Source organism: Choloepus didactylus, chromosome 3, assembly GCF_015220235.1.
Source record: "Choloepus didactylus isolate mChoDid1 chromosome 3, mChoDid1.pri, whole genome shotgun sequence".
Classification (NCBI taxonomy): Eukaryota; Metazoa; Chordata; class Mammalia; order Pilosa; family Megalonychidae; genus Choloepus; species Choloepus didactylus.
In genome coordinates, this window is record NC_051309.1 from 210,265,010 (window position 1) to 210,281,686 (window position 16,677).

General features: G+C 35.6%; 1 protein-coding gene across 1 annotated transcript in view; it reads left to right on the forward strand.

Moving 5' to 3' along the window:
• Positions 1-16,677, forward strand: part of SGCZ (sarcoglycan zeta) — a 1,224,523-nt gene that overhangs the window by 1,127,193 nt on the left and 80,653 nt on the right. The window contains exon 5 of the mRNA XM_037831246.1: positions 4,608-4,730. Coding sequence (XP_037687174.1) covers positions 4,608-4,730 — 123 coding nt within the window. The remainder of the gene's footprint in view (positions 1-4,607; positions 4,731-16,677) is intronic.

A 16,677-nucleotide genomic window follows, 5' to 3' on the forward strand; every position in this document is an offset into this window, starting at 1 on the left:
AGTAGTGTGAAGAAATGAAGATATTCAGTAAGGGTAACTAAATGGGTAAATGCAATACCCAGTAGTACTGTATCTTCAATATACAAGTCTACTCTTTAATTCCTATAAGAATCAGAATACAATTGAACAAGAAAAAAGCATATTTCCTGATAATGGACACAGACAAGCAAAATATAAGGAGGTAATCTGGGAGAAAAACAAAATTAAGAGTGGGAACATAGGGATATGGGAGCATTGAATGTGTATGCTATTGAAGTTAAGTTGTTTTGGGTTTTTTTTTTTGCAAATTAGTAAGTTTTAGATGTAGATTGTATAACACAAATCCCAGTGTAACCAAAAAGAAGGTATTTTAAAAATATACAGAAACAGAAATGAGGAAGGGATCAGGCATATACATCACAAAAGATCAACTATATAGAAGAGGATGTTCAATAAAGGAAAACAGACAAAAAAGATATGACATATAAAAACCAAAGGACTAACTGCCTGAAGTTAAATGCTGCCTTTACAGTAATAACATCAAATGTTAATGGATTAAAATCTGCAATCAAAAGATACAGATTGTAAGAATGGGTAAAAATACTTGATAGAGCTATATTATTTACAAGAGACTTACCTTAGACCCAAACACAAAGATTGAAAGTGAAGGGAAAGAAAAAGTTATTCCATGGAAATAGTAACCAAAAAAGAGCAGGGGTGGCTACATTAATACTGGACAAAATAGACTTTAAGTCAAAATCTGTTGAAAGAGACAAAGAAGGACACTATGTATTAGTAAAAGGGACAATCCAACAAAAAGAAAAAATCATAAATATTTATGCACCTAACCACATGAGGCAAACATTGGCAAAATTGAAGGGATAAATAGACACCTCTACAATAATAGTTGGAATCGTCAGTACACCACTCTCATCAATAGATGGAACTTCTAGACAGAAGATTAATGAGGAAACAAAACTGTTTGATATGATAAATGAACTAGACCTAACAGACATACACAGAACATTGCACCTCAAAACAGCAGGATATATATTCTTCCCAAGTGAGCATGCACCATTGTCCAAGAAAAACAACATGCAGGGTCACAAAACAAGCCTCAATAAATTAAAAAAAAAATCTTGAAATTATATAAGCATCTTCTCTGGCCATAATGGAATGAAGCTGGAATTCAATAACAGGCAAAGAACTGGAATATCCACAAATATATGGACGTTAAATAACACACTCTTAAACAATCAGTGGGTCAAATAAGAAATTACAAGGGAAATCAGTAAATATCTCAAGACAAATGAAAATGAAAACATAACATATCAAAACTTATGGGAGGCAGCACAGGCCATGCTGAGAAGGGAAATCTATAACTCTAAATGCTTACAATAAAAAAAAAGAAGAAAGAAGTAAAATCAGAGACCTAACTGCACACCTGGAAGAACTAGAAAAAGAATAGCAAACTAACCCCAAAGCAAGCAGAAGGAAAGAAATAACAAAGATTAGAGCAAAAATAAATAATAGAAATAGAGAATAAAAAAACAACAGAGCATAAACAAAACCAAAATTTGGTTCTTTGAATAGGTCAATACAATTGGCAAACATTTAGCTAAACTGACGAAGAAAGAGAAAGAGTGCAAATAAATCAAATCAGAAATGAGAGAGGGAATGTTTTTTTCTCTTCTTTCCTGCCAGTTGAAGTTGCTGACATAAACTTCCACAGATACGTTCCCAAGGAAGCATTTAGTCTTGACCCTTTAATTAGCAAGTTGTTTGTGATGGCTGATCAAATATAGTTCTGTCTGGATAATCTCGTGTAGCTTGATCCACTGGCTAAGGAATCAGAGCTCCTAGCTCAGTTATCCAGGTGTATTGCTTTCCTGAAACAAAGGAAGCATCACAGGTGAATTTAAGACTAACCTGGGTGTTACTGCTTCTCTGAACAATTGGATCCTGAGTTGACCTAGCCTAGAGAATGTGTGATGCTAAGAGCATGAAAAACAGAATAAGACAAGACAAAGCCTGTGAGGATATAATTAATTCAGTGTAACATAGTGTAATAGATTAGTTTGAAACATGATTTTCCCAAATATTGAATATATATTAGATTGCATACATTTACTAGTTTCCATTTGCAGAAAAGAAAAGCACTGTATGAAATTTCAATATATTCAAAATTATGTTCTGATTTAAAATATTTGCTATGAGTGCATTGCTAATTGCTTATAATTTTGAATTCTGTGAATATGCTGATGTACTGAGGAAAGTACACTCTGCAATATTCATTTATACATTTATTTTCAATTGGATGATTCTGCCTGCATTCATTTATGGCCTACATGAGTCTCTTCTATTGCATGGTGCATGAATATTTTCTTGTTTGCTTATTTGTCTTTACTTGCTTAATTTTAGAGAAAAACATATATTTAATGAATTAAGATTTTATTTCACATCACCACATGCAGCTACTCTACCTATATTTCTGATAGTTCATATGACACAAAATATAGCATTTTATGTTAATAAAATATATTCTATTTAATGATGTTCCGTGTTAGGCCAACAAAATCCTTGATAGTGAATGTGTGTATACATCTATATCATAGTGATCTAATGCGCTTTGATGCCATTAAAGTCAGCATTATGTTTCATGAATTAATTTACACAACAATTGAGTATATTTGAATGAAGCAATATGTATATGTTAAGGTTTTATGTGTAATATCTCTCAGGCGGTCAGGTTTGATTTATGGCTGAGTGCCTTGAAGATAAATGTAGATGCCTGAAAACCTAGAAGAAGTCACATTTATCATTACATTGGTTTCGAGCACAGTTTTTTGAACATCACCCCATTAGGTTACTATGGTTCAAAGATTAGAAGCAGAATATAGGAAACTTAGACAATAATTAGAGGAAAATACACCCCAATGAATATAGTCTTGACATAATATTTGCTAGCTCAAATGCAATGGCCATGACCAAGGACAATAGGTCTTTCATGGTTTCCCCAATAATGTCATTAAATTCCATAAGGAAAGGTATTTGTTTACAAAATAAGACAGATTTTTAAAAAATATGATTCATACTGTATTGAACAAGGCAGCCTACAAGGTTAAAACCAGTTTCATCTTACTTAGCATAGTCCTAGTCGAAGATTTTCAAACTTTTCTATTTGGACCTGAAAAATATTTATTTGTGGTTTCAGAATATAAGAAAAATATCCATCTTGTTTTCAGAGAAATTATCGTACAATTATCAGGGTTTTGAATTATTTTTGTCCCCTTTTGTTTAGTGTTCCTTAAAAGCTATGTTGGTGGGGGCATGTAAATTTCAAAAGCACCGGGCTAAACTTGGGAGTAGGATTGAGGTGGGGATGGGGACCAAAGAAAAACAAAGAAAGTTTAAGTTTAGTAATCATCTACTTATGTAACATCTGTCTTTTATGTGTCCACTATAAACCAGCCATAATCCTAAATATAGGGGATATTTTTGGGATACAAAGATGACCTCAAGTTTTGAATGACTGTGGGTCATATATCTAAAAATACTTGTAGTACATAAAAATAAATGAAAAGAAATATGTACAAAGTGTGATATGCCTAGGTCTCTGACTGCTCTGGGTTGTAACTGACAAGGGCTTCTGATGTAGATAGCAGAGGAAGGAATTGCCAAATATCACTAGGAGGGGAAGATATAAGATACATATGCTAAATATCTTATGCCAAAAGAAATAAATTGGTGTTATGAAAATGGCAATTCCTCCTGTCACTGTCCCCAACTTTTTCTTCTTCAATTAATACCCATGTTCAAGACCCAGTTAGATCTTCTTGCTAAAACCTTCCTAACTCTCCAATCGATTGTTTTCTAAATTTGAGAATTAGCTTTGTGATTTGTAGGTAGATTAAAAAAAGGGCCAATAAATTGGAGATATATTTTGTAATTTACATTTGTTTAATACCATATTTATATAAGACAAGAAAGTCATTGTGAGACACATTAGGGAGCACCAAGAAAATTACACACACACACACACACACAGACACACACACACATAATTTGCAAAACTAACTCTAAAATGGATTCTGATTTGGTGATATTAAAAGGTGAAAAATATCAATATCAGAATCTATGAAATGGAAAGAGTGATTTGCAACTGAATTATGCTTTACAAATACCCCATGATGTAGCAAGTATGGATGCTATTATTTGCATTTCAGAGAAAAACTTAAGGGTCATTCAGTCCACAAATATTTATTGAGCATTCAGCAGATACTGAGCACAATGTCAAGTCTTTTGGCAGCAACAGAAAACAAGCCATTGTCTATCCTTGTTGAAGATGCAAAAAGTTTTTAATTGGCTAAAGCCACAGACTTTATTAGGATAATGACAGACATTTAATGGTCAGATGTATGCCTGGTAATCCTAGCCCACCAATGTTCCACCAAATCAGACAACCTCCTGAAAAGGATAAGTTAATTAAAAAATACTAATTCAGATATAAAACATACTGCAGAACTAAACAAATTAAACAAACTACGTATTTATCTTCTTTTTTAAAAAAACATGTTTTAAGGTTTCCTGTGTACCACTTTCATTTACAACCTTTCCTCTGACCATAGGAGCTGATGCTGTGGAAGCTCAGTGTAAAAGATTTGAAGTAAGAGCGAGTGAAGATGGCAGGGTGCTGTTTTCTGCAGATGAAGATGAGATTACCATTGGGGCTGAAAAACTGAAAGTTACAGGTACAGTTGAGGTCATGCAACACTGTTTATTCTTCAAAGAGTATGCAACTGTGCAAGAAGTTATTTTATAAGATGTATGATTCCGATGCCTAGAATTAAGTCTCACATAATGTCATGACATTGCATTGTTTAATTTTTCAGTAGTCTTCCCACGGAAGGCACTGCTGGTATTTGCAAAATAGAATATAAATATTAGTAGTGTTAATGATAAAAATAAAGCTGTGTCACTCAGGCCAAGGTAGATGAAGGGGAATGGGTGTGGATGGTGAAACAAAAGGTAAGGTGCAGATCCAGAATAAAGTGGACCAAATGTGACAGAAAGATAAAATTGTCCTATGACAAATAACCACACGTTGGTTGGCATAGGCAACAGAATTTATTGTCTCATGATTTTACAAGCTAGAAGTCCAAAATCAAAGTGTCAGCAGGTTATGCTTTCTCCTGGAGTTGGTAGTATTCTGGTGCTGTCTAGATTTCTTCTTCTTTAAGAACTTCAGCCAGATGGATTAAGGCCTACCCTGATTCAGTTTGGCCTCACCAATATAACACCTTTGAAGAACCTGTTCGCAAACCAGTCCACACCTTAACTAACAGTAACATCTTCAAAGGTCCTATTTACAAATGGGCTCATACCCACAGGGATGCAGACTAAGCCAAACATATCTTTTGTGGAGGTTGTGATTCAGTCCCTAACAAGGTGTATAATTTAAAGGTAAAAATTAAGCAAAAAAGGAGTGAAAGTAAATATAAATTTTATAATGAATTAAGGAAGAAAGATATAAAGTAAGTCAACTAAATTCCCATTCCTTAGAATTACTGATATATGGAAGTTTATAAATCAAGAAATAATATGTACATATTATTTAGAAGTCATTCAAGTCATTATTCTAATATTAGTGTCATTAAAGTCAACCACTAGCTAAAATTTTTTTAAAAGGTTACTAGTGGGAGTGGGGAGGAATGGGATAAGGACTGTTTAGACACTCTCTCTTCTGAAAGAACCAGGTAGTACTTTGATAAAACCATGGCAGGTGGTACTCTGATAAAATATTTAAAGTTCCTTCAAAAGCATCCAAGAAGACATACTTTAAAAAAAGAAGAAAAAAATTGAAATTTGTTTTGCTTAGTGGTTCCTAAACTTGAGTTTGGGCAAAGTTCATGGGATATCATATTTATTTAGGTCAAACTGTTAGAAACAAGCATTATACAAAAAATGCTCACCCGGTTCTGGAGGAGAAAAGAATTTATTTACGATCTTGCAAGAAAGGACACACAGCCAAAAACATGGAAGGCTGGCGCGCCAGAGGAAGAGAATGGCGATCTTTAAATCTCCTACTCCTAATGCACAAGTCCCTCCCCCGTTTCCCCATTGACTGGGTACTACAGAGGTTACAGCCTATCCGAGAGAACTAACTAATTTGTCTTTGAGATTTTAATTTGTACAGCCTATTCAAGAGAGCCAACTAGCTTATTATTGAGATTTTGAACTGATCAGCCTATCCAAGAGAGTTTAGTTTCAAATTTTTTTTTTGCTGGGAGTTCCCACCTCTGATTTTACCTCATATCTCTCTACATTCCAGTAACCATGGTTACTTTTCCATATAAGGAGCTAGCATAGATTTTCTTTCTTCCCTTTACCATAGGGCTTGTTTAAGCTGGTTCTGCCTCCATTTTCCTTATTCCATGCTGTCTCTATGTGAAAACTAAACTTATCCCTTTCTTACAAAACTAAGTCCTGCAGGTTATGGGAGAGTAGTTTACCTGGTAATTAAAGAACATGGGCTCTGCTCTCAGCTGCTTGGATGGAATCCTTCCTTTATGACTCAATTTTTCAAACTCTCTATGCCTCCGATTTTCCTTCGTCTAAAAGACCGTAACGATCATGAGAACTTTAATGCTCAAATTGCATGTGCTGTGTGCATGTGTTTAGAATGTGCTCACACAGAGGGAAGACACAGTGTTAGTGCTTTATTTTTTTTTTAATAAAGATGATATTGCTAATGCCCCAGAGATGAGATTGTAGATTTCAAGGAATTATTCTATTAAATGGCAATGAAATTCAACAGGGATTGTTGAATAGGGATCTGTACAGAGTGTCCCCTGGCCTGGACCCCAAACCATCCCCATTGTCCCCCACTGCCCCCACTGTCCTCCATGGCCGCCTTTCTCTTACAAGCATGTCCTGCTGAACACCTGGAACCTGTACTCCTGGGTTAGTGTTTGGGGTGTTGCCCATGACCGCCCACCAACCAGATCTCCCTTTCTCTCCCTAGCAATTCCTCAGCAGGTCAGACAAGAAGGCACTCACATGAGACCTTCCCAGAGTTCAGTTAGGGGACACGGGGTCAAGCAAAGGCACGGAGAGTTTTTGTTGGTACAGAGCCAGGAATAATCGGAAAGGACATTGTCTTTAAGGCCCTGGATGCTAACATTTGAGTTACTGGTTAGTGGGCAAGTGGGAGGGAACTCAGGAGGTTTGAGCAGATGCAACTTCAATATTTAACTATCTCTGAACTTTGGTAGTGCCAACAGGTATTCAGTTTCGAGGCCAACATTACCCTGAAATAGCTTTTAGGATATTACAGACATCAAAAACTTATTTCATCCATATTCAGATATTTCCATTGGCTATTTGCATTCGTAAATGAAGGGAAGCTCTAGAGCACTTGATAGTTTTTATTACCTCATGGAATTTTAACTTCCACTGGCTTTTATATTACCTTGACTTATCTCATGATGGTTCCAGTGAAGTACTGTCTTCACAGAATTTTACCCATTAATTTGCTTTTTATTTTTTTTGAGGTAGGTGCATAATCACCTTTAGTTTCCTCTTTTTCTTGGTAGCCTCACTATTATCTATGGGCTGTTAGCTGAACTATTTAGTCAGGGGAGAAACTGCTTCCTGGAAAATCTGAAGTAGTTCTGAGTTTCAAGTAAAGGCCTCAGGGCAGTCATCTATGCTAACTTTCTCTCTCTCTCTCTCTCTCTCTCTCTCTCTCTCATATACATATATACGTGCATACATCTGTGAATGTGTGTCAGTGATGCATGCTGTATGCATGTATGTATGGATGGATAAATAGAAATGTCTTACTCTGTCTCTCTTTTCCCATTTATTTCTGTCTCTATCTCAAACAAATGCATATAGCCTTGTGTTTATTCTTCATGATGTTCTTGACTGAACTATGTATTTTCCAATTCTTTCAGACATCCCTAATTCATCAGTCTTATAATAGAGGGCTGTACCTTATCCTTTCAGGAAGATCCTAAATAATAAAATAATGTAATTTTGAGATCATAATTTCAGAAACCAAGCATATTATTTTAAGGATTTTAAAAAGAAACACTTAGGATAAACAAACAAACAAATCAAAACACTGAAGAGCTGTAAGAGCTAATAAGAGTGCCTGCCTTTTAACCTGATGTGGAAGAGGCGCCATGTTTTAATAAGTAAATACTAAATTTGGGAGTATTTTAGTTTGATTAGACATTCCCTACCATCTCCAGTTATATTTCTGTTTCTCACAGAAAAGCCCATATACATAATACACACGCAAGCACACTTATTGATACACATATAGGCATGCTAATACCCACACAGACATACAGGCACCCACAAACAGAAACATAGAAAAACACACGGACATGCAAACACCCACGAATACACTTACCCCAGAACACATGCACACTTATATAAGCCTATGACCACAGATATACACTCACACACACATGCACTCTCAAATTCCTGCTCAGTCCTTATAGCTTTACCATAATTTCACATATTAACTTTGTAGATGTTTTATTCCTTTCTGTGCTACTTGTAAAATAAAGGATATAAAGATATCAAAGGCAAATACAATTTAGCATTTCACCTGCTTAGGGGAGAAGTTTTTGCATAATGTAGCATGCAATTTAAGGGCATTGAGATTGATTAGTAATCTCACATATACTTTAAAGCAGTCCTTGAAACATTTGATAAATACCACTACAAAGAGGTACTTACTCCAGGGTGCTTTATATAAATTAAGTAGGCATGTTGACAAGACTTCAAAGTTAAGAGAGCCGTGTGAAGTTTATTCTAGACTTTTAAATTTTTAAGTACTATCCACAGAAATTCTAATGGATCCCTCTGGCTTTATACTTTATTAATAATGGCGTTTTGTAAATGTACTTGTTTGGGGACAACATAAGTAAATGAGTTTATTTAGACAGTGGGGTATATCTATACACCTGAAGCAAAATCATTCCGGACTATAATTATTCATAATTAGGTGGAGGTCAGCATATTTACATTTACTCTAGCAAGTAGCAGGAATTTGCCTAATACTAATAAGGTGCAGAAAGGCAGAATTAAATTGGCATGTACTTACCTGAACATTGTCCCCCCTTACTTCCTCATCTCAAGCTTCACCACTGCATATGATAAATGCCCCAGTAATTGACTATTAATACATTTCAGCAGGGAATATAGCTTTTTAATTTTGTTAGTGTTAAACTCCAAAAGACTACAATTTTCAGATTTTTTCATCCATAGACAAAATAAGTTATAATTTCTTTGTCTGATAAAGTCAATATAAATTATTCTAGAATATTAACAAATGAAGAATTAAATAACACTATATAGTTTTAGACTTATGTTTATTGAATGTTTTTTTTCCAGCTTATTAGAAGCTAGTGGAGTAAGTTAAAGTTATCATAATTATTCTATTTAATTTGAAAGTTTCAGAACCATATTTTCTAATATGTTCACACATGCACAAAGAAATATGCTAGCTGTGGGTAAAGTACTATGATCATTTAAAAACATAAAAGTCACAATCCAAGTTACATATATGAATATATATATATGTCTGTGTTTCATGTGTTTGAGACTGTACAAATAGATACACACACACACACACACACACACACACACACACACACACACACACAGAGGGAGATAATGAGCCAGCTATAGATCGATTTAATGTTATCCAATATAAATTTGACTATAAACCAGATCCAGATTCTGGAGATTCCACATTCATCTGTCTGGCTGCATTATCCAATCCCTGATGACAGGTCAAATGAAACTGATAAAAAAAAAAAATTCTCAAACCAATTAATCATAGGCTAGGTAGATGAAATAGATACTTCTCAAGTTTCTGGTTCCCTTGTAAATATTCTACTTTAGGCAAAAACATGAGAATGAGAAAACAAAGAATTACATTGTTCTGGTTTGTTAATGGTGCCGGAAGGCAAAACACCAGAAATGAATTGGCTTTTATAAAAGGGGGTTTATTTGGCTATACAGTTACAGTCTTAGGGCATAAAGTGTCCAGAGCAACACATCAACAATTGGTTACCATCACTGGAGGATGGCCATTGGCATCCAGAAAGCTTCTGTTAGCTGGGAAGGCACGTGGCTAGCGTCTGCTCCAGAGTTCTGGTTTCAAAATGGCTTTCTCCCAGGACATTCCTCCCTAGGCTTCAGCTCCTCAAAAGTGTCACTCTTAGTTGCTCTTGAAGCATTTGCCCTCTCTTAGCTTCTCTGGAGCAAAAGTCTGTTTTCAAAGGCAGTCTCCAAAATGTCTCTGTAAGCTGAAGCTCCTCTCTCAACTCCCGTGCATTCTTCAAAGGGTCCCTCTGGGCTGTAGCAAGGTTGCGTCTTCTGTCTGAGCTTATGTAGTGCTCTAGTGAACTAATCAGGGCCCACACTTAATGGGCAGGGCCACGCCTCCATGGAAATTATCTAATCAGAGTTATTACCTACAGTTGGGTGGGTCACATCGCCATGGAAACACTCAATCAAAGAATTACAATCTAGTCAGCACTAATGTGTCTGCCCACACAAGATTGCATCAAAGATAATGGTGTTTGGGGGGATATAATCCATTCAAACTGGCACAAACTTGAAAACTTTAAGGGACACAAAGTAACAGATATATTATTTTGCAGATAGTAATCTATCAATTTAAGTTGCTCATTGATTTCCAAGTATCAAAGATGATTCTTTTAAAGGCAGCAAAAAATATATCATTATAGAGATATTTCCATAGGTATGAGACATAAAGCATATGACAGTGAAAAAAGTTAAAAGAATATTGGAGTCAGCAAGATCTAATAATTTGGGCTGTGGAATATATGAGTTGTAAGAATAACATGAAAAACACAAAATCAACAAAAATATGATAAGCAATGATGTTTATAAAATGTATAGTCTTCTCACTCTTGAGATTACCTGATTTGGATAGCCCAGAAATAGTTTGCTTAAATCTGAATTTGAATATACTTATTTGAGTTCCATATGCTCTTTCTATATCACAATGTACCGGAGTTTTATACCTTAGCTCATATATGCTCATTTGATATTCCCAACTATTGGCCAAAGATGTTACTTAATGCAATTATTATCTTTTGAGACCTGGTAAACAAATTAAAGATGTAAATCTTTGCACACAGAAGACTGTTTAAATTTAGTGCTTTCAGGCAGAATCAATCAACTCAATTTGCACTTTAATTTGTATTCTATGTAGTATTAACTTAGAAAACAAAGTGCGACTACAAGTCATTTGACTTTAAAGTGAAAGACATTAGCACTATGCAATGCCTTAAGGTTAAATTAAAGACTATTAGTTGGATTCAGACCTCTATGAGAAAAAAGAGGAAGATATATAAATGTATTAGGAGAAGGGATCTCTTCCATTTTTCAGATTGTAGTAATTAGAAACTGGTAATCTGAAAGGACAATGAAATCCAACCCTGCATCCACTATGTGACCTATTGTTTGTTTGAAAGCCAAGCATATTGCTCCTTTGCTTCTGTTCTAATTGAAAGATTGTGAGGGTAGACAAGTTCCAATGCTTATTTGACAACAAAGCAAAGGATTTTCTTAAAAGTCATCTTTTAAATTAAACATCATGCTTCTAGGTTAAAATCAATATTTTCTGTTTTGTTTTTGTTATTTAGTCCTCTACATCCTTGTTCCTGTCTGTTAAATTGGCACACAGTGATGGGGTCATCTTGGGAATCAGCATTTCTATTGGGTAGGCTCATTGTTCCTCCTAGCTGTCCAAATGCCAAGAAGGTGGTTGCACTCATATGACAGGACAAAGTTGCTTTGTCTGAAGAGCTCTTGGGGAAATGTGATTAGATCAGGTGCTGAGAAAAGTGAAATGCAATCACTTAATTTTCTCTGGCTTGGCATTTTCAATTCTGTAAACTTGGGTAAATCACTCAACACAGTTTTCTAGTTGCTTTCTAAACTTGCTGAGGTTAAAAATTTCAAAGACACACTGAAGATTAGTACCACTCCTCAACCTCCCCAAATCTCCAGGCAAAAATTGATTTAAGGCTTTGAAGTGTATAAATAATGAGCTATGATACCTTCAAAAAAGAAAGCCGTTTCCTCTGAGGACCTTAGTGACATCCTCTCCATGACTTATTTTATTTTTCAAAACCCTCATTTAAATGTCAACTCTTATTTTGTTAAAGAAAGACTTTTAAAAATATAACCGTGTAATAGAGATGTGAAGAAAGTCGTAAAAGAGGACAGCTCATCTATGAAAAAGTAAATAAAGGTGGTTGGATCAGCTAACATCTTCTCTATGTATTTGTTTTACAACTTTCCAGCTGATGTTTAAAATTTTTCTTGTAGCTATAGGTCAGACCTACAAAATATCTCTGAGATGTAATTTATCCTGCCATTGAAAATAGTTTGATTTTTACATAACATGATAAAATTTCAGAATTATGTTACTTATGGAGTATTGTCTATGAAAATTGCTTGCAGGGTCTTTGTTTCTTTTCTGGCCATTAGCCAGGGACTGGTCTTTGCTTCTAGTGGCTGCCACATTCCTTCTCATGCTTTCCCAATTGTCTTCTCTCCAGTAAGGGTGGATCAAGTACTTCTTTTGTTTCCAATCTCTCCTACTTCCTCTACTGCCATATCTCTCTTAGTTCCTCTTTTGCCAACAACCAATCAAAACTATCTGATTGTAATGGCTCATATGATTGGGCACATAGGATAATCTAGGATAATCTAGGATAATCTCCCTATTTTAAAGTCAATTGATTAGTAACCTTAATTACATGTGTATATTCCTAGGTTTGAGAGATTAGGGCATGAATATCTTTGGAGGGATCACTAATATGCTCACCAAATTACTGAACCTCTGTGAGCCTGTGCTTTAAATTCTATAAAATGAGTATTATAAGGAAGAGCTACCATATAGACTTTCAATGAAGGTAAATTGAGTGGGCCTATGTGTACCACTTTGGTTCAACCCTGGCACAGATTTGATTTTTGCCATTTCCACCAAGTAATAATTTTTAATGCAATTATTGCTCTCCTTATTTGTTTGACATTTGTAAAATAAGTACTTGTAAGTGAAAACAAAAGACATGGGGCAAGTGATTAAGGAAGAAAACAAAATCAGAGGGTTGAAAATGCATGAAATGAAAGTTGTTTCTTCAATCTTAGTAGTGGAAAATTGTACTCATTACTAGATATTTAGAGATATTTGAAGTTTTGAGACAATATAAAAAGAAAGATAAAAGAAGATGAATGAATGAGTAATACTAGTTAAAAACAATGACGTGTTAAGTAGAGTATACTTTTAAGTTACTTATTTAATAAATGCTAAAATACAGTAGTTCAATCAACATAAATTTTATTTTACTCGTATGTAGCAGTGCAGACATAGGCAGGCTCGTGAGGTGGTCCTAATAGAGGTTCCTTAGGACTTAGATCTCTTCAACCCCCTGGGCCCAGGTTGTTGCCCTTCTCCATAGCTGAGGCTGTCACACACCATCACCTATATTCTAGCATGTGAGAAGTGGGGAAAAGTGAAAAAATGGAAGAGGGTTTCTTATAATATTACAGTCTGGAAATAGCACTCATCTCTTCTCTTTATATTCTAGAGGCCAAAGTTTAGTCATATGCTTATGCATAGCTTCAAGGGTAGCTGAGAAATGCAAACTTAAACTGGTGGCTGTGTTCTTTGTTAAATGTGGGATGGACAGCTCCATTGATAGAGGACTAGAGAAAGAATGGATTAAGATAAAATGATAGATTTCTTCCATAGGAGAGAATTTAATTAAATGGAAATCCTAATATGCAATCTCAAAGGGATGAAATAATGTATAGCTTTAATTGATTGTGTAATAGGCAATTGCTGCCTTCAAAATAGCTCTTGAATTTTCACTCTTCTTCAATCCACAGCAATCACAATTGCCCCATCACACTTATTCTGGAAGTCTCCTATGCATCTAATCCTAATGTATGTATTTTCTAAAAACCTTTGCTATCATGTCATTCAGGATATCAAGACCATACATTCACTTTCTAGTGTCATCTTCATTAAGCTGAAACCTCTCTTCAAATATCAAGACTCTTAAAAACTTTAATATAGCATTTTTATTTCTTCACAATATACACCCTTTAGTCAGATAAGTCAACTTACTCAATTTTCTATCCCTTTGCAAATAGGAATGCTTGAAATCAAAGACTGACTTTACAGAGCAAAAGTTAAAGTGGAGAATTTTTCTTTTAGGTAACTCAGAATGTCCAGAACTGGATGAAAGAGGTCAAGTGAAAAAAAAAAAAATCAATAGGGGAAATCTGACATGGAAATACCAAGAAAATCACATACAAACATCAAGTCCAATAGCGTAATGGCTGGGGTCAATTTGGAGATTCAGAGATAAATTTGAGAGCTCTAGGGAGATAAAATCATTGTGAAACCATGTTAGATACAAACAACTGTATTGTACTGTATTAAGAGTAGAAGACAACCATGAGTATTTTATGGATCAAAGGCCTGTAGTCATAGATATAGGAGAAAGACCTAAAAGGCTGCGTGAAGGATTGAAATATACTTCCATCTTTCTTTTTTTCTTCCTTCCTTCCTTCCTGGAAGGCAGGAAGCCAAGGGCATAAGCAAACCGGTGGAAATTGGATCAGCATGAAGAGGGTAGAAAGACAGTCCAGTGGCATCTAGGACTATGCAAGGATGGTGTCAGTGCAGCTTGAGAAGGAAGCCAGGCAAGGGCCTAGGTCTGTGTGAGAAGACCATCAGAAGGGAGTGGTGGTTGAGCCAGGTCATAAAATGGGCTACAAATGGAGGAGTGAGGAAACACAATAAGGGGTTCTATATTCCTTACTACTGGAGAAGGGCAGTACAATGTGAAAAGGGGTAAAGCTAGAATGAACCCTGGTGTTGCTGGATTGGAAGTCATGATGTGAATTCATGGTTTTCAATACATATAGATAGATAGACAATTATAGATGAAAGCCTGAGTGTATATGTTTGTTATACATATAGATACTTATTTCCTTGCATTGGCCACCGAAAGGGCCGAGAATCAGTGACTAGCAGCAATGAGCACACATTGTGTCCAGATCTTGTTTCCTCAATACTCTTCTCCCCTAAAAAATTAAGGACTTCTTGGAAAAATGCCTAATTCTAAAGCTGGTGCAAGGAAAGAACAAGATGAGATAAATCTGTATTATCACTTGAAAAAAAGTAAAGCATTCAATCAGTGGTGGGAACAAGTCAAAGGACACGGTAGCCAGTTTGAAGCCACTCGCACAGGGACGTTGAGCATCAAAATATATAACAACAATCATAAAAAATTTGAGTTACTGAATAAAATAGGAATCTATGAATTTGTACTGGCAGAAATTAAGTAATTAAGAGGAGAAGGTAATCTCTTCTTTGCAGTCAAGTGTCAAATAATAAACATAGAAGAAATTATGGAATTAGAAAATCATGATTTGACAATCAATCAGAGAAATAATTCAGGCAAAAGTATCAGTGGATCATCTGGCTAATAGGAGAAAGTGGGATGAAACTCTGGATTTTAGATTGCTCCAAAGCATAATTTTCTAAAATTTATTAATTTAAAAATGTAAAAAAGTAACTTAACAGTGGTAAACCCTGGCCCTCACCATATTGCTCAACTGATGAAAGTAAACACAACCAGTCAAGAGAAAAATAGGCATCATGTGACACCTGATTGGCTGTAACAAGAAGAGAGCTTCACTTCTGTGATATTCCAGGCAAAAGTACATAACCTGAGTTTAATCATGAGGAAACTCAAATTGAAAGTCTTTCTACAAAATTTTAATATTATGAAATAAGGTTAGAGTTGGTATAATCTGAGGGCTCACTCACTTACATGGCTCACTCTGCTGACTCTGGACCATAATGTTTTTGCATTTTTCAATATTTCCCAACTCTTCCAACTTTGCCAGCAATTATGCACATTCCTGGATGTACTCTCTCAGCTCTGTGCTTTTAGTATCTTTCCCCAAGGTTAACTTCATGGAAAGTTGTGCCCAGAGAGACGAGCATTAAGAAACAGCTAACTCGTTGGCAGTCATGTGCATGCACTCTCTTGGCTCCATGCCTTCTTTGTCTATGTCCACTATAAAACCCTGCCTTCCCTTCTGATCAATGCAGACCATAATGGCAAGGATTTGCTGTGTCACCACCTGTCACTGAGGATGAGGGCCCCATCTAAGCCCCCAATAAATGCTGTACCTTACTCGCCAAACTGCAGTTGTCTGAGTCATTCTTTGGTCAGTCGTATCCCTGGCAGTTTGGTGGAAGGCTGTCTTATCACACAATCCCTTGCCTTACTCAGAACACTCTTAGCTGAGACCTTAGCTAGTGATGCCTGCCAGAACACCTACATGTGGCCTCTCCAGGGTGCCTCAGTTTCCTGAGTTTATGGTAGCTGGGTTTGAAGGATAAGCATCGAGAAAGAAAGAATCAGGAGGAAGCTGTATGTATGTTCTAAAGCAGCCTCCACCTTTTGATGAAAGAGTGTTAAAGAATTTTGGGACATGTATTAAAGCCAATCAAAGTTTGCAAAACTTGAATGTGGTCTCTGGGATGAAGGATATTCAAGAATTTTTTGTTTCATTCTTATTGTCTAAGTTTAAAATTGTTTTAAAAGAAAA